The following is a 25,131-nucleotide window of genomic DNA, read 5'->3' as shown; positions in this document are numbered from 1 at the left end:
TTCCCAGACTTTGCCAAACCCAAATATGCACAGATAGAAAAGGAAGGTTTGCTGGTCATCTTTGGTGTGAGAAGGTTCCACCAGTACATTTATGGATGGGAATTTGTCGTAGTAACAGATCACAAACCCCTGCTAGTTTAGGGGACTGACTATGAGCTGGCTGGTCACAGCCAGTGTACTGTGCACAAGTAAATGAAGGGTGACTTGGTGATGGGATACTGGCCTCTGTGCAATTATTTCAGCAACCCTCAGAGAAGGATGCCTTAGAAGCATAAGCTATTGCTTTTTTTCTCCCCAAAGAGATTTGTCCTTGAACATAGGAAACAAGGGAGGGCTTTGGAGGAAGTGGTGTTGGGAGGGGCGTTGAGTGAGGCTGGATGGATGGCTCTGTCAAATGAACCAGCAGAAGAAGGACTGGTCGAACAGCCTCCCTGTGCCTTTTCATCCATCCTCCCCCAGTCCCATGAAGTGAATTGGAATCCTCCAGCCAGCAGGGGGGTGAAAATAGTCTGAAGAATCTTTACATACAGCGAGATCCATCTTTCCCCTCCCGTGTGCAGTTTATTTAAATATCAGCCGTGGGAGGGCTACAGTTAAATGGGGAGGAACAAGACAGATACATTTTTGATACAAAGTTCTGTGCAATAACGTTGGGGAAGCTTCAGACAAAACTCTCAGTAGCCGAATGGTTTTACGCAATTATTTTTAAAACACTGTTTGGGGGGCTAGGGGAACAAAAGAAAATTGTAAAGGAGAAGTTTTATTTTAAGACGTTAAGAGAAGCGGCCTGGAGAATGTGGCGGATGTTGAGGACTCTGCTCTTGGTGTGGCTGCCTGCCGTGAGCGGCCACAATGCCAGCCAGGAGGAGGCAAGTTCCCGAGATGAGCTCTTGCTGTGCAGATCGTGCGGCTTCGAGGTGGCCGCCAGTCGGGACCTCAAGTTCGTGGCCAGCGCCCTGGCTTTAGCCCAGCGTAACGACACGGTGATTGGCGAGCGCAGGGTCCCGGTGCAACTTTTCCAGAACCCCCAGGGGCTTCGCTTCCAGGTACTCACTTTCAAGAAAGCCGCTGTCCACAGGCACTGGCCGGCGGAGGAGCAGTTCTCCTGGTTCCCTGGACACTCTTGGACAGTGGCAACGTGTCCCAGGTGCCACAACCACTTAGGTTTGTTTATGTTCGTTTCATTACCGACATTTTACCACTTCTTGGTGATCCTTTCGAACCTCCAAGTAATCGATCAGTTGTGAGCATCGTTTGGATAAAACTAGGTTCTAATCTATTTTCATTTGCAAGGTTAAAGAGTGTGAGGAAGAAGTAGGGGAGTGAGAGGGGAAGAATTGCTTTTTAGAGGTCTAGTGCTGACACGAAGGGCTGAATTGCCTCCACAACGTGCTTTGCCTATACGGTAATTATTTTTAATTTATGAGGTGTGTATGTATCTGGCGAGACTGGCTTAATTGTCCCTGACAGCCTCATCTACCATGTACATACCTCCACAGCTAAGCAGAGAGTTTGAGAATTTTGCTTCAGTAATGGTTAACGAAGGATAATATAGTTCCGAATCTTTGAAGGGAACTTGCAGGGGGTGTGGTGTTCCTATGTGTCCACTGCCATTCCTTCCATGTTGTGAGGGTCAGGAGTTTGGGAGGTGCTGGCAAAGGAGCTGCAGTTGCTGCAGTGCATCTTGCAAATGGTGTACATTGTCACTGTACGTCAGTGGTGGAGGGAGTGAATGGGACTCTTTGTTGGGTTTGTACAAGTGGAGGGTACAAGTTTGGGGGAATCAGGGACAGCACAAAAGAAAAAGTTGTGAAGGTTAATGGGAAGCCAGAGGATTAACCTTTAAAAGCCAGCAGAGGAAACTAGAAAAGCAATAGTAGGAGATGAAATGAGGTTAAACTAGCTAGTAATATAAAAGAAGATTGCAAGTTTTTTTAGATCTGTAAAAGGTAAGAAAAAGTCATAGAATCATACAGCACAGAAACAGACCCTTTGGTCCAACTCATCCATGCCGACCAGGTTTTCCCAAACTAAATTAGTCCCACTTGCTTGCATTTGGCCTCTATCCCTCTAAACCTTTCCTTTTCGTCTACCTGTCCAAATGTCTTTTAAATGTTGTAACTGTACCTGCATCTATCACTTCTTCTGGCAGTTCATTCCACATATGAACCACCCTGTGTGTGAAAAAAGTTGCCCCTCGGGTCCCTTTCTCCTCTCACCTCTCACCTTAAAATTGTGCCCACTAGTTTTGAACTAGGGAAAAAAACCTTTGCTATTCACTTTAACTGTGCCCCTCATTTTATATGCCTCACTATAGTCAACCCTCAAACTCCTATGCTCCAAAGAAAGAAGTCCCAGCCTATCCAGCCTCTCTCTATAACTGAAATCCTCTAGACCCCATAACATCCTTGTAAATCTTTTCTGCACTCTTTCATTTCAATAATATACTTCCTATAGCAGGTGACCAGTACACAGTACTCCCAAAGTGGCCTCACCAACATTCTGTACAACTGCAACACGACATCCCAGCTAATATACTCAATGCTCTAACCAATGAAGGGAAGCATGCCACATTCCTTCCTTGCTACCCTGTCTACCTGTAATGCCACTTTCAAGAAAGTATATACCTGAACCTGTAGGTCTCTCTGTTCAACAACACTTCCCAGGTCTGCAAGTCCTGTCCATGTTTGTCTTACCAAAATGTGCTACCTCACATTTATCTAAACTCAATCTGCCTCTTCTTGGCCTGTTGGCCCAGTTGATCAAGATCCTGTCGTACTCTTAGATAACCTTCCTCACTGTCGACTATACCACCAATTTTGGTGTCATCTGCAAAATTACTAACCATGCTTCCATTATTCTCAAGAACATTTATAAAGATGCAAGAGTGGGCATTGCATTATTGGAAATTGAGGCTGAAGAGGTAGTAATGGGGAACTAAGAAATGATGGAGGAACTGAATAGATAGTTTGCATCACTTTTCACACTGGAAGATGTCAGCAGCATACCGGAACTTTGAGTGTCAGGTGAGTGTAGTGGCCATCACTAAGGAGATGGTGATGGGGATGCTGGAAGTTTTGAAAGTGGATAAATCACCCAGACCAGATGGAGTAACTCCAGAATTCTGAAGGAGATAGCTAAATAAAATAAGAGCCCATGGTGTCAGAGACAAGGTTAGGATAGAGGATTGACTGGTAGAAGGCAGTGAGTGGGGATAAAGGGGTCTTTTTCAGGATGGCAGCCTGTGATTAGCAGAGTTCTGCAGGGATCAGTGTTGGGACCACAGCTATTCACGTTATACGTTAACGATCTGGACGAAGGAACTGAGGGTAAGCTAAGTTTACAGATGACAAAGTTAGGTACAGGGACAGGTAACGTTGAAGAAGCAGGGTGGCTGCAGAAGTACTTGGACAGGCTAGGAGAGTGGGCAAAGAAGTGGCAGATGGAATACAATGTTGGAAAGTGAAGTTCTACACTTTGGTAGAAAAAGAGGTGTAGACTATTTTCTAAATAGGGAGAGGCTTTGGAAAATTGAAGCACTAAGGAACTTAGGAGCCCTAATTTGGGATACCTTTCAGGTTAACCTACAGGTTCAGTCGGCAGTTAGGAAGGTAAGTGTAATGTTAGCACTCATTTCAAGAGGCCTAGAGATGTACTGCTGAGGCTGTATAAGGCTCTGGTCAGACCATATTTGGAATACTGTGTGCAGCTTTGGACTGGTATCTAAGGAAGGATGTGCTGGCATTAGAAGGGTTCCAGAGGAGGTTCACAAAAAAAAATGTGATTTAAGAGCTTATCATGAGGAATAGTTGACAACTCTGGGACTGTACTCGATGGAGTTTAAAAGGATGAGGGGGGGATCTGATCGAAACTTACAGAATATGAGACCTGGATAGGGTGGACGTGGAGAAGATGTTTCCTCTAGAAGGAGAGTCGAAGACCTGGGGGTACAGCTTCAGAGTGAAGGGATGACTCTTTAGAACTGAGATGAGGAGGAATTTGTTCAGAGGGTTGTCAATCTGTGAAAATCATTGCTGCAGAAAGCTGTGGAGGCCAAGTCATTGAGTGTATTTAAAGCAGATAGATGGATTCTTGATTAGTAAGAGGATCAAGGGTTATAGGGAGAAGGCAGGAGGATGGTGTTGAGAAAAATATCAGCTATGATAAAAAAGTGGCGTAGTCTCAATGGGCTGAATGGTCTAATTTTGCTCCTATATTTTATGATATTACAACAAATTTCTTATTTGTGCTTTTCAGGTGATGAAAAAGTTGGGTGAGTCACTTGGTACAGAATTCCCCGTTTGTAACTGAAGTATTTGTGGCTGGTCCAACTAAGCTTCTGGTTATTTAAAAGATGATTAGAAGTTCTAAAAGGGTTGCTGGAGAAATAACTCTGGTGGGTGGGGAACAGCCAAGAATGAGAAGGCACACCTTTTAAAATTAGCGTAATCTTTTGAAATCTAGAGTGCTATCCTATACCAATGTTGTTTTTGAAAATTTCAAAGCTGCAATTTAAGGTTTTTGATTTTAAAAAAAAAAAAAAATTGATTTATTGTAGTCACCTGTATCTATGTATAGTGAAAAGCTTTTATATGAGCAGTACAGGCAGGTCATAGGGTGCTTAGATAGAGTGAGCTATACAGATTACACTGCACAGGAGGTGCGTGAAGCAAGATCAACATTAACAAGATAAACATTATTTGAAGTTAGAGTGTCCATTCATCTGTCTAATAATGGCAAAGAAGAAGCTGTTCTTGAACACATGCACTAGCAGGTTCAAGCTTCTGTATCTTCTGCCTGGCAGAAAAGGTTGTAGCAGAGGTTTACCGAAGTGGGAGGGGTCTTTGATGTTGGCAGACTTTCTGCGCAACAAAAGGTGTAAATGAAGTCCATGGACGGAAGGTTGGCTTCCTGAGGGTCTGGGCTGTACGCCTAACCTTCTGTAGTTCCTAACAGTCCTGGGCAGAGCAGTTGCTGTACCAGGCTATTGTGCACCTGGATAGTATGCTTTCTAGGGTGCATCTGTAAAAGTTGGTGAGGGTCCTTATGGACATGCCAAATTTCCTAAGTTGCCCGAGCAAGAAGAAGCGTTCTTCTGCTGTCTCGACCATCGCGTCTATGTGGAAAGTCCAGAACAGATTGTTGGTTAACAGGAAATCAGGGAGTTGAGCTGTATCTCAGCCTTGATCTTTTAGAATATACTACAGAGTTCCTACATCAAGTTCCCATCACAAGCTGTTTCCTGATTCTATCCCTTTCCAGACCAGTATCCTGTGAGACAACCTCTTTGCTTCATTTGACTCTGAGCTGAGTTCTGATCCTGTATCCTTTCCGTTGGCAAGACTGTACTTCTACCTCAAATGTCTACTTCTGTCTGCCAAATTCATACCTTTCTTCTAGATTTTTATTATTCCAATACTTTGCTGGCAGACCTCAAACTTTGATGATCTGAACTTGAGCTCATCCAAAATTCTATTGCCTACACCTGACACTACACCACATCACACTTGTCCACAATGTTCTCCTATATACCTTATTGGACTTATAGCCTTGGTTTTCAGTCTATCAGTGTCTCCTTTCTTAAAATTTGCATTCTCCTGTTCAAATAACCTCTTCAGCCTGTTTCTTTAACCTGCTTCAACTTTCAGATCTACGTATTCACTCCCACTTCTGGCAGCTGCAACTTCAGTGCTTGTCCAGTACTTCCTGGGAGCGGAGAAACTATGCTATGTTCTTCACAGCCTTCGACACATTATCAGTGACGATGAGCACCTCCCTAAGACCTTCTGTATGCCTCCACTTCTCACCTTCAAACAACCACCAAACCTTAAACAGGCCATTGTTCACAGCAAACTACCCAGTCTTCAAGACAACATCAACCACAACACTATACAACCCTGTCATGGCAACCTCTGCAAGACACATCAGATCTTCAACATGGACAGTACCATCACATGTGGGAACAACACCCACCATGTGCACGGCTGATACTCATGTGACTCAGCCAACATTGTCTATCTCAAGGCATTGTATACTAGTGAAACCATGCAGACGCTATGAATATGGCAGATGAATGACATTGCGCAATAATCACCAGACAGGGATGTCTCCCCCCACCCCGGGGGAACACTTCAGTGGTCAAGGACATACAGCCTTGGATCTCGGGTAAATGTCCTCGAAGGTGGACTTGGGGATACACAACAACGCCAAGTTGCCAATCAGAGGCTGTTAGCCAAGTTCGGTTCCCATGAGAATTGCCTCAACCGGGATCTTGGGTTCATGTCGCACTACAGGTGACCCCACCACACTACACAGTACTTACTCTCTCTTGCCCTCACGCATGCGCACACACGTTTGTTCTCTCTCTCACATACGCGCACTTTCATATGCACGTGCCCTCGCCCTGCCCCCATATGCACTCTTCCCCCGTGTGCACGTGCCCTCTCCCGCCGCCCCCCCCATGCAAGCACACATGTAAATCTATGGGGTGAATTTGTATTTGCAGAAAGATTCTATTTTGTTCAAAAAGCACACAATTTATAGACAGTCAGTCAGTCAATGTGGTATTTTATAAATTCCTAATTTAGAAATAAAAGCAGCCTGACTCCAAACCAAACATAGATTCTAAACAAAGCCTCACACCTAACAAGCATTGTCTGACCTAAAATGTCACCTCCTCTTTACATTGATAAAACATTTAGTTCTCTCAGGGCAGTGACTTGAAAAGAATTTGGGCATTAACATATATATCTTTAGGTTTGTTTAATACATTTGCATCAGTGGTGTGACCCATGGATCTTTTACTTATAAATTCCGTGTCTGATACCACCTCACTAACACCTGGAGGAGGAGCAAGGCTTTGAAAGCTTGTGTTTTCAAATAAACCTGTTGGACTATAACCTGGTGTCATGCGATTTCTGACTCAGTGGTCTAGGCCTAAGCTCTGGAAACTTGTTTCCTAAACACTTTCACTCCTTTTTAATACTGCTCAAAACTATTTGATTGGGCTGTTGGCAACCTTTAATATTTCCTCCTTTAGCTCAGTTTTATTGATTACACTCCTGTAATGCATCTTGGCACAAATGTTTCATAATAGGTTACACGTGATGTTACAAGCTTAGTTGTCTAGTGTTAAGTTTGTGAATTTTTTTTTTCCAACAGGTTGGTCATTTCAGCCTAGCATCTGGCCTCAGCATATTACGGATGAAGAGTTTGAGGAATCAGAAGAGACATTTGTTGCACTGATTGTAGACAGACTCCTCCAGGAGAATTTTGCTGCAACACTTCTCATGGTACCCAAGTCCTACCGGAGTTGAAATCAAACTTTTTTCCTTTTTTTTAGTAGAGAAATAAACATATTTATAACTGATACCTATATTTTATGCCTTGATGAAATTTACTCAATTTATATGCATTTTACTCTCCCTGCCATGGTAATACAGGTGTGAAATAATCAAGAAATATGTTCTGGTTCTATCATAGCAATGAGTTAGATGCAATTAATTAAATCAAAAGATGCTGTACTCATGACAATGAACCATTGGATAGCTATAAACCAGATTTGCTAACATTCAGGATAGGAAACTATATTTGTTTAGTCTACACATGAACCCAGATCTATACCATGGTGGTAGACTCTTAACTGCCTTTTGTAATGGTTGTCTTCTACCAGCCCTCATGAACATGTGGGTACCTGTGTCAAAACTGGGACTGCTGGTAAAACCAGTACCTGTTTATATTCAGAGAAATGTATCCTCCAGCTAACATCCCAGACTCTTCCTCTTGCTTTCCCCACAGCATTAAAAAAAAGTGGTCGTGGTGCACAGGTCAGAGGGAGTGGACTCAAATCAATTCTAACTGCTGATTTCATGCTGTCACATTAAACATGGGAAACATTTTGCTAAATATCATTTACTACCTTTTCTCAGCTGCTGAATCAATACTTTTCCATGGTCACTACTTGAAAGAAGCACTGAGGTTAGCAAGGGTATCAAACAGTGAATGGAAGAACTTTGTCTAGCACCATGAGTGGTTCAGAGGACAACTATTAATTAAGCTAAGGTAACATGTAGAGCTGGATGAACACAGCAGGCCAAGCAGCAGCAGAGGAGCAGGAAATTTTTCTGAAGGGTCCAGGCCCGAAACGTCAGCTTTTCTACTCTTCTGATGCTCCTTGGCCTGCTGTGTTCATCCAGCTCTACACCTTGTTATTGCAGATTCTCCAGCATTGGCAGTTCCTACTATCTCTATTAATTAAGCGAGTAGTCCTGAAGGATTTAAGCTACTTGATTAGACCTGCAGCAGGTGGGGAGAACACCAAATCAGAGGAAAATGAGGGTGAATGGGCTATTGAGTTGGATGATTAGCCACAATCATAATGAATGGCAGAACAGGCTCAAAGCACCAAATAGTGCTTATTTTCTGTTTCTCTTATTGACTTGGAGAAAAATGCAGTAGTAAAACCCATGCAATAGAGTTTAGAAATCTATTCTAACAATTATTTGCTGTACAATAAATATTGAAGAGTAGAAAATACTTGCATAGATAAAAATATCAAATGTATACTAAATGATTCCCACAGCCTGGAACACCAGTCATTATTCAAATGCTTAATTGAAAGAAATTCAGCCTCATCTACTGAATAGCAGAAGGGTTTGGCAATCCTTCTGAATGCAAATTCTTTGGAACACTCAAGTTTTAATACTGTGAAAGGGAATTTAGCACCCTTTGATGTGGCATAAAAGCTATTTTGCCTAAGACAAGCTTGATGTGAGGTTCTATGATAAGCACACAAGGGGTTAACATTCTACTTCATTCAAATGTTTCCACCTTTGTTAAATACTGCCAAATCAGCAGTTGTTTGGTACTCATCCAGGGGAAGAACTGATGCATTCCTACCTATAACCTACAAGAATCTGTGCCTCCCATTGTGTTGTGGTTGAAAATATTATTGGTATTTCTTGCTTCAGGTATTAAGTTTTGAGACCCAATTACATGTAAACCATTATAACTCCAATTTCTATGTTTAAAATGCTGCAGAAACTATAGGTGCATGAAGGACCACCACCTAAACTAATCATAAGGATAGAATGATACCAAAGGAGATCTAGGTGTGTTAATATCTCTGAACAGGTTGATGTGAAAATGTCTCCATCTTAGAGATACGAACAGGATAGACATATTTAGATAAATAACTCTAGGTACTCCACTGTAACTTCATTGCAGAGGGCTCTTGTGGCACAATGGTAGCATCCCCACCTTTTGGCCAGAAAACCCATGTTCCTAGTCCCACCTCCTCCAGAGGCAAGTACTTGGATATCTGAACAGGTGCTTAAAAATATGAGGGGGCTTTTGGAAAGTCAGAGGTGTCCAAACAGGCTACAATAGTTACTCTTTCTGAAGGATGTTTAAGAGATTATTAAATGTTGTAAACAACATTAATAGTGTTGCATTGGAATAGTTCCTTTTTCTCTCCAAGCCGACGGGAGTCTGCACCAAAATACTGTAAGTTTGCATAAAACCTTTGGACAATATTGTAATTCAAATATTTGAATTATACTTCAATGAGTTAAAGAAGAGGTTTAACCAAATAGGCACTTAAGTTTAATACCCCACCATTACTTTTGAACTAGAATTACAATCTCATTCAAAACTAATTTAAATTCAAAAATCTTTCCCACCTGAAAATTTGTTCCCAGGCACAAAGAGGTTAGAGCAACTGTCAGTGTACCAGGAATTATCTGTAAATGCTCTAATAAATGTTGAGCTGCACACACATCATGTTTTGCCAGAGGAACAGCTGTTCCAAAATGGCTTAATTTCTTAAAAGCTCTTTTTTTCACTGGTCTGAATAGTTAACTCATCTCAAAAATTGAGGGATTAATCAAGTAGTCAAATGACAACTACAGATTGTCAATACCATGGAGTACCACTAAGCATTCCTGAGGTAATGGCAATTTATAATGATCTGTTTGCATTGTCACGTCCCATAAAATAGTGTTGAGCTAAATTTGTAGCATTTGTAGAAATATCCAAAGGCCCATTTGTGCTAATTGCTTCATTTTTGTTGGATGAGATTAAATCAATATTATTTGTATTGGCAATACACTTCCAGATGTACACAACAAGCAGTAAAGACAATACACAGCACTATGGCAAAACATGTATACAAACTTTATTGTAGATAACAGTAAAGACAGATTGATGAGAACCAATTTAATTTAAAAAAACAAAGTTCAAGATGAAGTCAGGACACCTTAGGCTGCCATGTCAAACAAAACCCAATACATTTAAAGATCAAGTGTCTATAAATCCAGTGGAACATTCTCAAATGTGGTTTATAGACATCATGCTCTCCAGAACATTGCTAAGCAAAGCAATGGCTTAGCTAGATCCTATTATCAGGACAATTATGTAAGCAAAATAAAAAAAACTAACTACAGCTCTGGTTATACTCATTAGGCTTCTTGTACACCATCATTCTTTTTAGACGGAAGTGTTCAGGTCCGTTATTACTAGTTTAAGGAATCACATGCCTTATGCTTGCATTGCTGGTGGTAGAATTATTAGTCAATCCATCAATTTGCCAAAAGAAAAAATGGCATGGTTGGTACCAGTCAGCTATCTTTTTGCATCCCAAAGAGGGTTTCCCACCCACAACTCAACTCAGTTTCTTTGTCTCTACTGGAGTGGCAAGAATGCATCGACAAACAAAGGACTTGTTCAGGAGAATGTATTTCTCCAAGTGAAAACATGCAAATGTACAACTCCCTCTCACGAAGACACAATCTTCAAACACCAGGAGAAACTGAAGAATTGCATTTGTGAAACAACTGTATTCATGAGCTGCTCAGGTTATACTGAAATCTAATGGAATACTGGAGAAGATTTAGATATGAAAATCTCTGAAGTTTGCAGCAATCAACTACCAGAATTAACTAGGACAAGTATATTAAATCAATTTATACACCATTCTGGCAAGGCTCAGGATCAAGAGGTAACATGTTTAGCAATATCACAACGCCTACTCATCACTGGTAATAATGAAAAAGCAAGATGGCACCATTACCCTCCCACAGCAACTGCAAAATCCCTAAAAGTGATTGAAAACGTTTCAAGTTGGAAAGGGTTAAAGCAAAATATTACAAAAAGAAATCCAACTCAAATTCTTAAACAGTATCAAGTAAGAGTTAATGAAAACGGGAGAAGCTCATAAATCAAGGAACACAGTTGTAATCAGGTCAACTTCTTTCATTGTACAATAGCAATTCAAACGAGGTCACAGTTTAGTATAATCAGTACAAATTCTGGAAAGATCAGAAAAATCAACCAATTAAACATGAAACAGGAACAAAAGTGTACATTAAATACTACAGGTAGCATTGAATGGGATACCCATACACAACCTGTCAAAAAAAAAGGAGAGACAATAGATCCCATATTCTCAAAAACTAGTAGCGATAAGCTAGTTATGCCACAACCTCATTCCTAATCAAGAGGAGCCAGAATAGAATAAAATAGCACAACAAATTCTTTTGAACTACCAGAAATATGATGAATTTGCAAGAATTGTGCCAAATCCATTGCACACCAATAATTATAAAATGTAATAATTACACAAGAGTCTAACTTTCTGCAAACTTTGTGGCAGGCTTTTAAAAAGTTGATTATATACACACACATCACTACATTTTTGGTGCTAAATGTGTAGCAATTATGGCAGACTCTGGTTGCAAAGAAAAAGTAATCAGTTCAAAGGATGTTTTGCAACTACTGCCAGGACAATATATACATTATATACCAACTTATAGAATTTAGGAACTAAGAGGCAAAATAAATCAAGTGCAATTTTGGTAGTTAAAAGCAAGCCTACAAACAGTCCACAAAATGTGTGGTATTCAAATTTAAACAAGCACTTACAATGCAACAATGGACCCAGACCCAAATTATTGAAGGAGAACACCAAGTTCTCAGGGTTGCAATCTGCCCTTCGTAATTACAATCTCATTTCCAATAAATACAGAATGGATCTCTAATTATTACAAACTCAGAAGTTTCTAGAACATCGCAGACAACTCCAACGATTTGTTCCTTGATACTTGTAGCATTTTCATTTGTGTACATATTAGAGTTGTTACAATTTGGTCTTTTAAGTAGATAATAACAGGGATTTAATTTGGAGCAAGCAGTTTGAAATCAATTTTGACACTGAAGCATTTACCTCAGGTCTGTACAATTTCCACCCTCCCCACCAAACATTTACCAAAAATAACCATTCTAGACTGATTGCAATTAAGTCCGCAAAACATCCCAGATTAAAAGCAAACTCACCACACACTTTTTGTGTACACATTTAGTTTTATTGTAACAAAGCAACTTGTACACTCTAACGTTTAAAACGGAGCAATTTTCCTTTCCAGTGAAACAAAAAAATTACATTAGAGAGTGTAGATTCCAATAAGATTCTACAGGTTGTTACTCCTCCATCTGCTGTGGGGTTCAAATCGATTAATATTTAAAAGTTTGGTTGCACGGATGTTGTATCAATATACAATGCATCGACATGCTAAGTACAGCCAGGCCTCAAAATACCCAACAAACCCACCCATTAGAACCCAACCATCTGCATCTACCCTAGGTGCCTCAGTGACACCCATTTGTTACGAGAGAAGAAAACAAGGACTTGATGGTAACTGCTAATTGTCCACATCACATGGAAACACAGTGTAATCTCTGGGCCAGAACAGGTAGGAAAAAAGCCTATTCAAAATGATCTATAATCACACCACAAAGGCAGAAAGTAGTTCTGGGCTTCCAGCAGAGGGGTGGGTGGAAGTGGGAGGGTGGGGTGGGGCTTAAAATAAAAAGTAAAAAAAATACAATCACATTACTACAGAAGATGGTGTGCTGATCAGCTGGTGCTAGGAGAATTCATATCAGTTCACGGAAATGGCAGAGAGAGATTGCCACTGTTGTTTACACATGTAACTCATCCCAATTGTGTATAATGGTTTAAGGACCTCAGGAGAGCAAGGAAACTGAGCACAAAAAGACAGCAACTTGCTCCCAGGGACTAAAGAAAAAAAAAATAGAGGCAAATATCAACAGCAACCAGATCAGTCATCTTCGCCTTCCTCCTCCTACAAATAATACAGGAAAACAAAGGTTAGTACAACATAGCTATATGTAAATAAAATAATAGAAATCAGAATTATTAGACTCTCCTCCGTAATTATTAATAGCTATGCATAATACAGGTGCAAAACCTTTTGCTTTGAAGTGTTAAATTTCTGGTTTCTTCTGTACATTTTGAAATTTAATGAAAACAAAGCATATTGAATCTTAAAGCACCTTCCTATTTTACATTTAAGCAAAATAATGATCTTCCCTTTTCATGGCTACGCAAGACAGCTCCTCTATCCTACAAAGGTTACTCTGGTGGCCAAAAAGGCCAAATCTTGTTTTGGAAAAGGATTGAATAAAGTCAGACTTGCAAAACAACAAAAAAAAACAAAACAAAAGAAATTTGAACAGATTCAACATTTGAGGCAACTGACAACAAGACACAGAAGAATGTCAGCCCATCAAATCTGCTCCACCTTTCAATGGGATCACAGTAATCACTCTTATTTATGCACAGAGATCAGCAATTCCCCAGTTGGGGAATAAAGACAAAGTTTGGCCAAAGCATTTTAACGTTTCTATATAAATGTCTAGATTGGGAGTTTAAAAATGAAAGCACTTGCCTCGGCTTCTTCACCTTCCTCCTCTTCTTCCTCATCCTCCTCTTCTCCCTCTTCATCCTCATCTCCTTCTTCATCAATATCCTCCAATCCTTCTTCCTCCTCCTCATCTTCATCCTCCTCCTCGCCATCACCTTCTTCATCTTCCATATCAGGAACCTGACAAGGCAACACAATAACGACACTTTTAGTTAAGGAGTGCATCTATGTTAAAACTCAACATTACGCTTGAACTTGTGTGTAACAGTCACATATGGTTTTTCAAGCGCCAGGGACAACATGAATTATTTAAAATGACAAGGAATTGTTAGAGTATAAAGCAACAGGCTGCTGCACACAGAAGATTAAGAATCCTCCAAAACTGCTGCAGAATGCCAAACTAGTGAAGATCCAGCGAATCTGATGTATACAAAATCATTACAGTACATCAAGCAATCTGGCCTTAAAATTCAGGTATCACTCCAGCCACCATAATTATAATGCAATAAAACCTCCCAAAAAGGAAAATAATTAACTTCACCCACTTCTGGGATTTCAGCCTGGCTGCTCAACAGCTTGGAGCCATTTATAATACCCACATAATATTTCTTTCCACACAAAAGAGTGGATGAGTTTCCCACAAAGAGATGCAATCACTGGTGAAGTTGAATGCCCACAACCCTTATGCCAAATCAGATGTAAAGTCGTAAGTTTGCATAGAAGGAATCAAGAACACTCACTAAATAGTATTGCAGTGGGTTCGGCCAGATGTCATCTTTGATAACCTCTCCCAACTCATCAGCACCTGCATCCGAGTGATCAGTAAACCAGGTGAAGAAACTTTCTGGTTCTTCATGCTGTCGCTTCCTGCCTGCTTTAGTCTGCGACTGGCTGGAGCGCTTTGTCAGGTCCTTGAAATAATACAAATGCCAAGTTGTGTGTAGGAGTTGGGAAGATGTGTAATTGTAAGTGCTCAACAAAATGTTTAGGTACATCAGCAACTACATTACAGCATCAAGTTCAATTTTGAAAATTAAAATTCCCTTCAAAGGAGACAAAGATGCAACCAAACACATTACATCACAGAATTTAAGTGTTGAGAAAAGCTTGAAGAATTCTAATATTAATCCAACTAACTAATTTGATCTATATGCTCAATCAATTTTTGCAAAGAAAAATTTGGCGAAATATCCTTCTATTAGGCTTTCCCCAAAAACAGTAAAATTGAAAGAAAAACAAAAGGAGGACTGCTGCTCAGCCAAAAACAATCTTCACCATGGGGAGTATTTTAAAAGGTAATTCCCTTCTATAACCTCATAAGACTGATTGTAGAGACCCCATTATTGCCACAGCAAAGCCAACTGAACTCAACAGATCAGGAACCGAAACATCTGAGATGCATTGTTCAGTACCTGGCAGATTCAAAGAAGTGGAAGATTTCTGTTTAAATCTAAGGAACACAAAATTATTTGGCAACTAAAATATTGCAGTGCAATAAACATTGATGGCAAAAAACCAATACTGTAATGAACATCAGTAAGATACAAATTCGAATCTTTCCCACACACCAATGTGTTAACTGAGCAGATGTGATTCATTTGCCAGTTGAGACTCCAAATTCATTCATGAATTGACCAAAGGGTAAATTTAAAAAAAACCTTCAATTTGGACAAATTCAAATTCCACACAGAAGCAATCAAGGCTGGTCAACACTTAAAATACACGTACCAAATAAGATCTAGTTCAATTCTAAAAGTTATGAAATAACTGTTCAAAGTCACACTGTACTGCTCTCATCCCCTTACAGCAAGGCTCTAAAAAGAACTGTAACAAACACAGGATGCACCCACACTTCTCTGATCTAAGTTAGGAAATAATGAAATACCAAGTCACAAGTCCGATTGAGAGTTTTCAGGTAGGATATGGGTAGGAACAAGTGTATGTCATTTAGTCTCTCGAGCCTGTTCCATCAATTAGATCATGACTGACAGCCTGGTTCCTTAAAAATTATCCTTCTCCAACAAAAATCTGAGTTACATGTTCAAATAATTTGCAGACCCATTTTTACAATAAAAATTCCAGCTTTCCCTTACCCCTTGTGGAAACTGTTGCTTGACATCACCTCTAACTCATGTAAACCTAGTTCTCTTTCAATGTATCTACAAGATCACATATCTTTAAAATAATAGAATCACCCTTGAGATTAAAAACAGAGTCTGGTAGTTCATATTCAGCTATTGATCCTACCTTTCCTGGCTTCCATTTGATCTCTGTTGATTTTGAAGATGGGTCTCCATTTTCATTCAGGTGAAATTCTTTGGACAGAACTTTATTATCAAAGTATGGGTTCTCATCAAAATACTGAAAACAAAAACCACACATTAGTTTTTCTTTACACTAATGATCAAGAATGAAATATGGGTCAATGTTTCTGAAAAAGAAATGCTGTTTGATATATTTAATTACCGTGAAATCAAAGCATTTGACAAAACCATGAATGTCCATACCCATTCATGATACTCCAATTAGTTAGCAGTGGTCACATAGCATTTAATATTAGAGATGTAACAGGAGGATGGTGTAGTAAAAGAAGTGGAGCATTTGCCAAATGACAGCTATTCCAATTTACTTGAACAATATTGATTTATACATGCGTACAGAAACAAAACTGCTCCGTGACTAATATTTGCTAAACACTGGAGAACTGAAAAAAAAAAATCAGACCAGATACATTATTCAAGAATAATGCAATACAAGAGTTTGGCACCTAATGCAGACTGATTTGGGGAGTGTTACACTCTCAGGTACCATTCTGTGAATAAATTGGTTAACAATGGGGCCCATCAGCCTGTAAATAGCAAAGAAGTTCTTCCAATAGCTTGTTCGACAGTTATCCTTTTACAAGAATCAAAACACACCAAATCAGTTATTTTTCTCTGCTACCTGTGGGGCAGCTGTTTGCATATCCATTTGCCGGTTTCAGGAAGTTGCCAAGGAATTGGGATGCTTGAACTCAAATGGAAGTTGGTTAGCATATCTTCAACATTTGAGCAGTCACTATATTTTAAAAATTTCCTTTGGGCCAACAATTGGATACTCTGGGCCACCCTCAAGACATGAAATAGGCCAATATTGAAGAACTATCAAAAAATCAATATCACCCTGGTCAATGGAGGAAGTTAGTTGAACTTTTTAATAAGTTTCTTAGAGCAATGCTTTATTCACACATCTTGCATGAATAGAAAACATGTTACTCAGTGATTCAACAGGTCAAGTGTTCCCCTCCCACCAAAAAAAACATGGGTTTAATCCAATTGAGTATAATGGGAGTAATGCCCCCTACAGTAGCTGTTTGAGGCTAATTAAAACAAGACAACAAACCTGCAAAACAATCCTATCAGTTACGGATTGAAAAAAAAAATTGTGGGAAATTAGAAATGCCACCTTAAATGCCTTTGTGTATTAGTTTTGCATGAGAATTTAGAAAATTGATAGATACCAAACTTGTAAAAACAACCCGTGTCTTTGCTGTGTACTTTGCATATGAGTACACAGTTTATTAAACCTCAGACAGGTTGGCAGTTTTTAAACTTCCTACACGTTACTTCTGAAAACAATCTTGAAAGCCTTCTTAAAACACTTCCAAAACACAGTATGCCTAAAAAACAAATAGGAGGAAATCACTCCAATGAATTAAGACATTTTGAGGCTTGATGGTATGAAATAAGTTGTTCGTCTTTTTTCAATACTTCAGCACTGTTGAACAAATTTGGTTTTAAATACCCGATTCAACATGTCTGCCCAAGATCATCATACTTACAAAATCTATTCTATAGCCTGATTTGATATCTTCAAATTCTGTCACCTCCACTCTCGTCAGATAATGCAGTGCCTCCTCATCTTCCTCTCCCAGAAGCGCAGATACTGGAACATATGAATGTAGATGCATCATATTTTTTGACTTAATGTTGTAATGCAAGAACCTCCTTTTGCAGCGTTAGGCCCACAGACAGTATTGATCAAGAATGGATGACATGTAAGGCAATTTACACAAATAAATGGTAGGGCAGTCCATAATTGCTGGATGTGAAAGGAAAGGAACAAAATTAAAAGACAAAGACACTAGATGCCACTTGCTAGGTTCTTTCATCAGGTGATATACTTCTGAGACTCCAAATTCAAATGTCATGCTGAGCTAAATACAATGCTGAAAAAATTAAAGATATAATGGAAATGAAGGTTCATGGTGCAGTGTTAGCATCCCTACTCTGAGCCAAGCGATCTGGGTTCAACTCCAACCTGCTCCAGAGGTGTGTAATAACATCCCTGAATAGGCTGACTAGATCATCATTGGAAATATTTGCTAATATGTAAACACATACAATGACCACTCTGCTCTTTTCTACTCAGCGCTGAATTACGGCTTAATTTGGAAGATCAAAAAGTAGAATTATTCAGTAGGCAATATTTAGTACTCATTAAAATGAATATAAGCACTGCATGTTATAATTCCAAGTCTTACTAGCTGGACCAATGTTTTCACTTATTTCACTGCTGTTTGTTGAACCATGCAACACGCTAATTGGCTGGCATCTCCCAACGTTACAATAGAGCTAAATCGCACTTCACTGAAAAGGTGCCACAAGTTACTTATTTCATTCACACTTTTGCAAATGTTACTCGTTAGCATCCAAACTACACCATTTAATTACTATAAAACTGTCTTACACCACTTAGAGTTAAGTAGCAAAAGCCCATTTAGAACACAGCAAATAAAAACAAAAACATTCTCCACTCTTTCTAGGCAAAGTTGCAACCTACTGTTTACAATTTCAAAATCAAGAGGAATGGTGGATAACAACTAGGCTCTATACATCAAGGCCAATGGAAAATCAGTCACACTCTGGAATGCCAGGTTAATGTTGCATGGAAGGATTAAATGCAGCAGCAAATCCCACGCCACTCCCCCCCCAAAACACATTTGGAGTCTCAGAAATATCGCCCGATGAAAGAACCTAGCAACTGTTAGTTGCGAACCAAAAAAGGAAATAATGTATACAGTTGCAAGCAAGGTGGACTTCTCTACAGAATTTCTGTTCAGACATTTCCCATAGGACGAAGTTTGGAGGTAAAAGCATTTGTTGAAACTGTTATGCTATTAACAGACAGGAATTTAAATTTCTATTTGATGTGTAAAAACAGGATATGATCAAGTATTTAAAGCAGAACACAAATGACCATATTTATAATTCCTACTGTATATGAGCCAAAAGGGTTACAGCCAATTTCAAAGGAAAAAAACAGAGCAACGGTTCTAGGAGCAAAAAAACATTTACAGCGGTAACTATTAATTGTGGCCACAAAGAGCAGAATCCAGGGAGACCAGCACCGCACACACTTCAGAAACAAAAAATGCACTGAATCTTTCAAAACTGTCAAGGCTGTGACTTGTTGTAAAGTCTTTTGAACAGCACTGCAGTGAACATCACGTGCCTCTAGGGGGCATTATCAACGGACATGCAACTAGTACTCATTACAATTTCAGGAAAGTTCACAAAACTTAACCAGTATATTGTGGCTATAAAGCCGTGCCAAAGATAATCTAAAATTTGAGACACAATCACTTCAATTTCTTGGAAGCTGATCACGGTCCACATAGTTAGATTCTCTTTAAGCAAAGATCAAGATCCCTTTCCGTAAAATTCTTACACAATCACACATAGGTAATGTTTTCTCAACTGACAGCTCCACGTGAAAATTTCACTTTTCCTAAACTTGTTCTCCCACTTTATTTAACTGAATATCCATTGAGTCGCTATCAGCGAAGTTTACTTCCAATTGAACAACTATTGCATTTTGCTGCTTACCTTGTGGGTGGTTGACAAACGTAGTCACCCAAAAGTTGGGGATTTTGGCAATGAGTTCTGACCGCTTCTGGAAGTATGGCTGGCGTAGCTTGTTGTATTTTTGCTCTACTTTCAAAATTTCCTCACTTGCCTGTTCATTCAGTCTAAATGGAAAAGCATTAAAAATATTAAATCACAAAAGTTATTTGTAGCCTTGTAAAATAGCACTATGTGGGTTTAACAAAAAAAAGTTAGAAGTTTTGAAACAAAAAGTTCAATTCTGCACTGTAAAACAAAAAATTAAATAAGACAACAGCATCTCTGCATACAAGGGGCAGGGAAGATAGAAATACAAAAGGTAAAGCATTTTATCCACAGAACCTAATTGGTTCAAAATATTTCTGCAAACCCCAGTAGATATACCTGAGGTTACAATTGTGCTTTTAAGAGTCTGGACACAAAGTACAGCACTTAACCAGTGGGCTGGGACCAGTGATTTTTTCCTTCCTCGAATGCCAACGTCACAACAAACCAGTTTTCAAATGCAATACAATTGGGATTTTTGGAAGTCAAATAATTCCATTTCAAGCAAAGGTATCAGCAGGAAGTTAGGCTGCTTTTGATTCTTCAACCAAAGATATGTGAGAAACATTTAGAAGTTTTTTCTAAAAATAAAAAAGGGGAGGAAACTCTGCTACAACTATGCAAAATCCTGGTTAGACCACATCGGAGTATTATTGCGGGCACACCTCCTATTGGCCTTGGTAGGAACGTAGCAAGACACACAAATATCACTAGCGATCCAAATGGCAAATCACAAGATTATACCTAAATTAACAGTCAGAGAAGAGAACCTGCAGGACAGATAGGAGCCAAGGGCAGCACTGATGCATCACTTGTTGAACTCCACTTGAGGATTATAAATGCCTCCCTGGCAGAAAAGACAGCACTATTTTGGCTCTTGGAGCCATCGTGTAAGTTCAAATAACTTGGGCGATCCTCCAAACTTTACCTTCAATCTCAAAATTTAAACACCCTGAGAAGACAGCCAGATAGAACCTACAAATAGATAAAGCTTGCCAAAATAGATTTTGGTAGAAAAGAAGGATCCAGACCCGAAACATCAGCCTTCCTGCTCGGCATGCTGTGTTCACCCAGCACTACACCTTGTTATCTCAGATTCTCCAGCATCGGCAGTTCCTACTATCGCTGAATACTAACATGTACATACATTCTCACCAATTATAAAGCAGTGCTTTAATCTGTGGATGTTAGCACTAACAAAAAAACCCACTTAATAAACATTCTGTTCTGTGAAACTAACTTTGAAATCATAATTTACCTTCAATTTCTGTGAGTATCAAGTACAGTGTACCAAATTTCAGGACATTAGCATATGGCTCATAACATGTGAAACAGTGGAAACGTTCAAACTAAGGGCCACTTCCGCCTAATGCAACAAAATTATTGCTGAACTTTATTTTAAAATGTTACAGATAAAACAAGTTTTATAGAAAAATTCAATCAACCACCTGGGGGTTAAAATGCAAAAGTCATTGTTTCCTTCACATTACCTGTCTATTTCATTCTGTACTTCATCAATGTGTTCAATGGCTTCCTGTTGCTCTTTTTCTGTAAAAAAAAATCACAATTTGCGATGTGCTCAGCATGTACACTATTTCTAACACTTTTAAAGAATGACAATTGCAGCATGACCTTCAACTTAAACACTTCTCTCTCAACCAAATACTCTTGGAAAATTTGAAATCATTAATTGACAGATCCAATTTGAGTTTTTTGAAATTCAGAGGCAACTTTGCCTACTTTTTCTCAAACTGGCAAAAATAAAAGATGCACACAAAGTTGTGAACTCTTGCTTTAGCATAACTTCCTACAGATTGATGGCCTTAGGAAGAAACATTTCATTAAATATTCAAAAAGGCAACGGGTAAGCTTGGAAGAGCTCCTAATCACATTCTGCAAGTTAACCTTCTACAAGTTAACAATACTGTTCAGTAATATTCTGCGGAAAATCTACAATCCCATCTCAAAAGTAGATGTAACGAAATCTGTCATTAAACTATCCTCCAAGGGGGGGGGGAACACATTCTTTCCGCTCACCTATTAGTTGAACTATGAAAATGGAGACAGACTATATCATCTGCAAACAGCGTCCAGATTTATTTAGAATTGTATGCGTGGTCGTACCACTTATTGCGAATCTGACGGTAGGAGATGTCAATAATTCGTCTGCAACCCACGTTTCAGTACTGCTTCCCTTTGTGTTGAATGAACCCCTGCTAAATTATGAGCCGCGTGGTTCCTCCACGAAGGAAGTCGTTACTTTCAATGCCGACATTTCATTTGGAAATGAATTGCACCGAAAACAAACTTTTTCAAAATTCAGCATTAATGAAAGCTGGTTGTACATCTGCTTTCATTTTAAGATGATTTCACAATTTTAGCTCATGCAATAATTTTCCAGTTTCCCCTCTCCTTTCACACCAATTAAACTCTGAAAGCGCATTTAACTTTTCATCTCCAGATTTAGCTGTTTTTTTTTTTAAAAAGAAAAACAAGTCTTGGTCACGTCATTCTGATTCTCAAAAGGGAAGGCATTTAATCAAAAAGACTCAAAACCAAACATGGGCTCACGTAAAAATCGCGTGCACAAGAAGAGTTTTTAGCTAGTATTGCCTGCCCCGAGGATTTAAATCGTTACACTAGGTTGCAAAGAGGAGAGTAGAAAGCTGTCTATAAACCCCTTTAACTCCAGGCCGCGTGGTTAGGCCTCTTCTCCCCAAGTCGGACGACTCTAACCCACCGGAGTGATGTTCCTGCTCGCGTGAAGCCCACGTTCAGACCTGCCTCCTTACATATCATCCTTACCCGCTCTAGGATTAGGGGGAGGGGAGGGAAGAGAAGAGAGAGAGAGAATGTCTGTGTGTATACACGCCTGGGGGTGGGGGTGGAGGTTAAAAGAAATAGGGCATCTCACCTCGGGCCGACGAGCAGGCCACGGCGGCTCCATTTCTCTTTCCTGGTATCATGGCGGCCGCCTTACACAATGAGAGAGGAGGAGCTGGTGCAGAGATTCTGTTCTTTCTTTTTTTACCCCCCTCTCACTCACACACTCTCTCGCTATGTGGCTTCATAAACATGGCGCCGGAGTGAATGGAGTTACCCTCCCGCGCTGCCTTTCAGCTCCTCTCCAGCCCGACCGAGAGGGGGAGCGTGGGGCCGCCATTCCGCGCACATACACAACACATACACAATATACATACACAGATATACAGAACACACTCAACAGAGAGGCCTTCACGAACGCAAGCACGAAAACATATTTGTCCACCAGGCGAAAATAAAACCAACAGTGCACAAAAAGAAAAGAAATTACCTGAGGTCTCATCTGCTCCATCATGGTTCGAGTTCACCTCCTTTTTACTCATCTTTGTCGCTGGGACCGACATCTTGGAAGAAGGAAAAAAAAGGGGGAAATAAAAAAAAGGAGAAAAAAATGATTGGAAAAAAAGCCCTGATCCGCGCTTTCTTTCACGAATCTTCCTCTCTCTGTGTATATTTTACTTTTTCCTCCTGCACTCCCCTCACACACACGCTCTCTCTCTCTCTTTCCCCCTCGATGGCTCAGCGGGTCTCGCGCCTCTACCACAGGAGGGGATGGAAAAAAAACGCTCGCGCTCGGCCTCTCCAGCACGCACGCGCGCTAGCGTCCCACCCCCACATCAACAACTCCTACAAATACGCATGCGCGACGCGCCGCCCTCGCGCCGGACGCCCGCCCCGGCGTTGTCTCCCATTGGCCGCGGCCGGGCGGCGCGAAGGCGGCCGTGACGTCAGGCGGCGCGGGTCGTCATGGCGACGGGTCGTCCCGATTGGGTACGCGTCCACTGTTGGAGTCCTGCTGTGTGTTCGAGTGTGAGGGGAGAAAGAGAAAGTTTTTACTGCGTGTGGGAGGTGAATGAGTTTTAAACACTCCAACGTATTCTTTAATGTATAAATAAGCTACTCTTGGCTTCGTGAGGAGGAGGAAGAAGACATTTTGGTGCTGGGGATCCCCCAGCAACGCCTTAACGGATCCGCGCTATGTTCACGGACGAGGTCCGGGAGGCCGTGTCGATTGATTCGCGCTGGAGGAAGGTTCCCGAGCTGCGTGACGTAGTTTGTCAAACGGCGGTAGTTCGGCGCGCCGAGGCTTCGGTGCAAATTCGACGCAGCGCGAGAAACGGCACGCAGACCGATCCGGTCGAGTGCCGAGAGCTGCAGGCCTTCGATGGGAGTGCGGAGCCGTCGATCGATTCCCCGCGTCTGGCCCGCTTTCTCCGGCAGGTGGAGCCCATGGTGAGCAAGGAGTTAATAAGGAACATCAAGAGCCACGCCTTCGATGGATTTGAAGTCAACTGGATAGACCACCCCAATACTGTGAGTTTCCCAGTGGCAAAAGTTGGACGTTCGAGTGCATTTCAAATTGTGTGTGGTTTTTGTCGCGTTACTTGCAAAAGTGCGTTCCTCATTGAATTTGGAATTCCATACGGCAGTTTGCGAAACGAACTTTTCTGGTAATTTAGACAACATAATCTCGATTATTGTCATCGTGGTTCAGCATTATCATTGTTGGCTAAACCCTCTCTTTAGTGCAACAAAAACGGAAATTGCTGGTGAAAGTCGGCAGCTCTGGCAGCATCCGTGGAGAAAAAGCAGAGTTAACGTTTCGAGTCCAGTAATCCTTTTTCAGATCTTATGCATGGCCCGAGAGAGAAGTAGGTGATAGTTACATTATAGATTGTCCTGTCGTACAATTATAATGTGGTAGATAGTAAAGCAGCTATCAAACGATAGGAAGCGAGTACATTTTGCATAGTCAAGTAAGTCAAATAACGATTAAAGTCAGAAGATTCTGGAAGCGCTGTGTGTTGGGCAGCACTTGTTGAAAAAGATGGTGTAAATACTGGGTTTGCTGTGCGCCGAGCCGCTTGACAATAAATTGACTGTTGCTCAGAATAGGGATTGTGGCTGAGACATATTAACTTTGTTTTTCCGTGGCGAGGTGCTGCACTCACCCACTGAGCGTTGTTTTCTGTTTATATTGCAAGCAATGAGAGTTGGCTGGGCAATGTTATAGATATATATTTTACTTGAAATGCGTCCATGCTTAAATTTGCTGCATAATTTGTAATATATTTCCACATGTAATATTTATCAGTGTTTTAATATTTAGTTTAATATTTTAGTTTAATTTATGCTAACTTTAATATCACTTTTTAAACTTAGTGTAGGAGTGTCTATTTTCAATATCTAGTCAATGTGTCACTTGTCTAGTCACTTGTAGACAGATTAAGAAATTCTTGTAATATTGCATTTTTCGTGCCCTCAGGACATCATGAATACACCCATTCCTCTAATTCCAGATACTTTTAGTCAACCTGTTCATTATACTACATGTCTGGGGCAGGGAATTTGAACCTGGGCCTTTTGGCCCAGGTCGTCGTCATTGGCGGTCCCTGGAAGACGAGGATGGCTCTCTTCCACTCTCCAGGTGAGTTTGT

General features: G+C 40.4%; 4 protein-coding genes across 7 annotated transcripts in view; 3 read left to right on the top strand and 1 right to left on the bottom strand.

The window, feature by feature from the left end:
• tbc1d13 (TBC1 domain family, member 13) overlaps positions 1-141 on the top strand; it is a gene marked incomplete at its 5' end in the record, with an annotated part of 30,273 nt that extends 30,132 nt beyond the window's left edge. Inside the window, one exon of the mRNA XM_048613414.1 lies at positions 8-141. Coding sequence (XP_048469371.1) covers positions 8-141 — 134 coding nt within the window. The remainder of the gene's footprint in view (positions 1-7) is intronic.
• A 411-nt stretch (positions 142-552) lies between these two features.
• On the top strand, positions 553-7,369 carry si:ch211-51h9.7 (uncharacterized protein LOC558400 homolog). 2 transcript variants are annotated; one of them, XM_048613757.1, is made up of 2 exons: positions 553-1,046; positions 7,162-7,369. In XM_048613757.1, the coding sequence occupies exons 1-2, from the start codon at positions 795-797 to the stop codon at positions 7,243-7,245; spliced, it is 336 nt and encodes a 111-aa protein (XP_048469714.1). In that variant the 5' UTR covers positions 553-794; the 3' UTR covers positions 7,246-7,369. The 2 variants fall into 2 exon arrangements, with proteins under 2 accessions (XP_048469714.1, XP_020372878.1); XM_020517289.2 differs by having other exon boundaries at positions 554-1,164.
• Positions 7,370-10,150: 2,781 nt separating this feature from the next.
• setb (SET nuclear proto-oncogene b) lies at positions 10,151-23,315 on the bottom strand. Of its 3 annotated transcripts, XM_048613754.1 has the most exons (9): positions 23,153-23,312; positions 22,965-23,037; positions 21,142-21,199; positions 19,589-19,731; positions 17,542-17,645; positions 15,969-16,082; positions 14,462-14,632; positions 13,746-13,901; positions 10,151-13,139 (listed from the first exon to the last, which is right to left on the bottom strand). In XM_048613754.1, exons 2-9 carry the CDS (start codon positions 23,035-23,037, stop codon positions 13,116-13,118), a joined length of 843 nt encoding a protein of 280 aa, XP_048469711.1. In that variant the 5' UTR covers positions 23,153-23,312; the 3' UTR covers positions 10,151-13,115. The 3 variants fall into 3 exon arrangements, with proteins under 3 accessions (XP_048469711.1, XP_020372874.1, XP_020372875.1); XM_020517285.2 differs by having other exon boundaries at positions 22,965-23,315; XM_020517286.2 differs by lacking the exons at positions 22,965-23,037; positions 23,153-23,312 and adding an exon at positions 22,566-22,730.
• A 53-nt stretch (positions 23,316-23,368) lies between these two features.
• dync2i2 (dynein 2 intermediate chain 2) overlaps positions 23,369-25,131 on the top strand; it is a 42,016-nt gene continuing 40,253 nt past the window's right edge. Inside the window, exon 1 of the mRNA XM_048613753.1 lies at positions 23,369-24,007. Coding sequence (XP_048469710.1) covers positions 23,672-24,007 — 336 coding nt within the window. The 5' untranslated portion in view covers positions 23,369-23,671. The remainder of the gene's footprint in view (positions 24,008-25,131) is intronic.

Source organism: Rhincodon typus, chromosome 28 (assembly GCF_021869965.1).
Source record: "Rhincodon typus isolate 14 chromosome 28, sRhiTyp1.1, whole genome shotgun sequence".
Classification (NCBI taxonomy): Eukaryota; Metazoa; Chordata; class Chondrichthyes; order Orectolobiformes; family Rhincodontidae; genus Rhincodon; species Rhincodon typus.
The sequence above is the reverse complement of the archived record's forward strand: the minus strand, read 5'-3'. Positions and strand labels throughout refer to the sequence as shown.

Coding starts and splice junctions, on each gene's coding strand:
- si:ch211-51h9.7 (XM_020517289.2), top strand. CDS start 795: ATGTGGCGGATGTTGAGGACTCTGCTCTTGGTGTGGCTGCCTGCCGTG. Junction 1,165..7,161: donor CAGGTGCCACAACCACTTAG/GTTTGTTTATGT, acceptor TTTTTCCAACAG/GTTGGTCATTTCAGCCTAGC.
- setb (XM_020517285.2), bottom strand. CDS start 23,037: ATGTCGGTCCCAGCGACAAAGATGAGTAAAAAGGAGGTGAACTCGAAC. Junction 21,200..22,964: donor TGGAGCAGATGAGACCTCAG/GTAATTTCTTTT, acceptor TTTTTTTTACAG/AAAAAGAGCAACAGGAAGCC. Junction 19,732..21,141: donor GTACAGAATGAAATAGACAG/GTAATGTGAAGG, acceptor TTTTCCATTTAG/ACTGAATGAACAGGCAAGTG.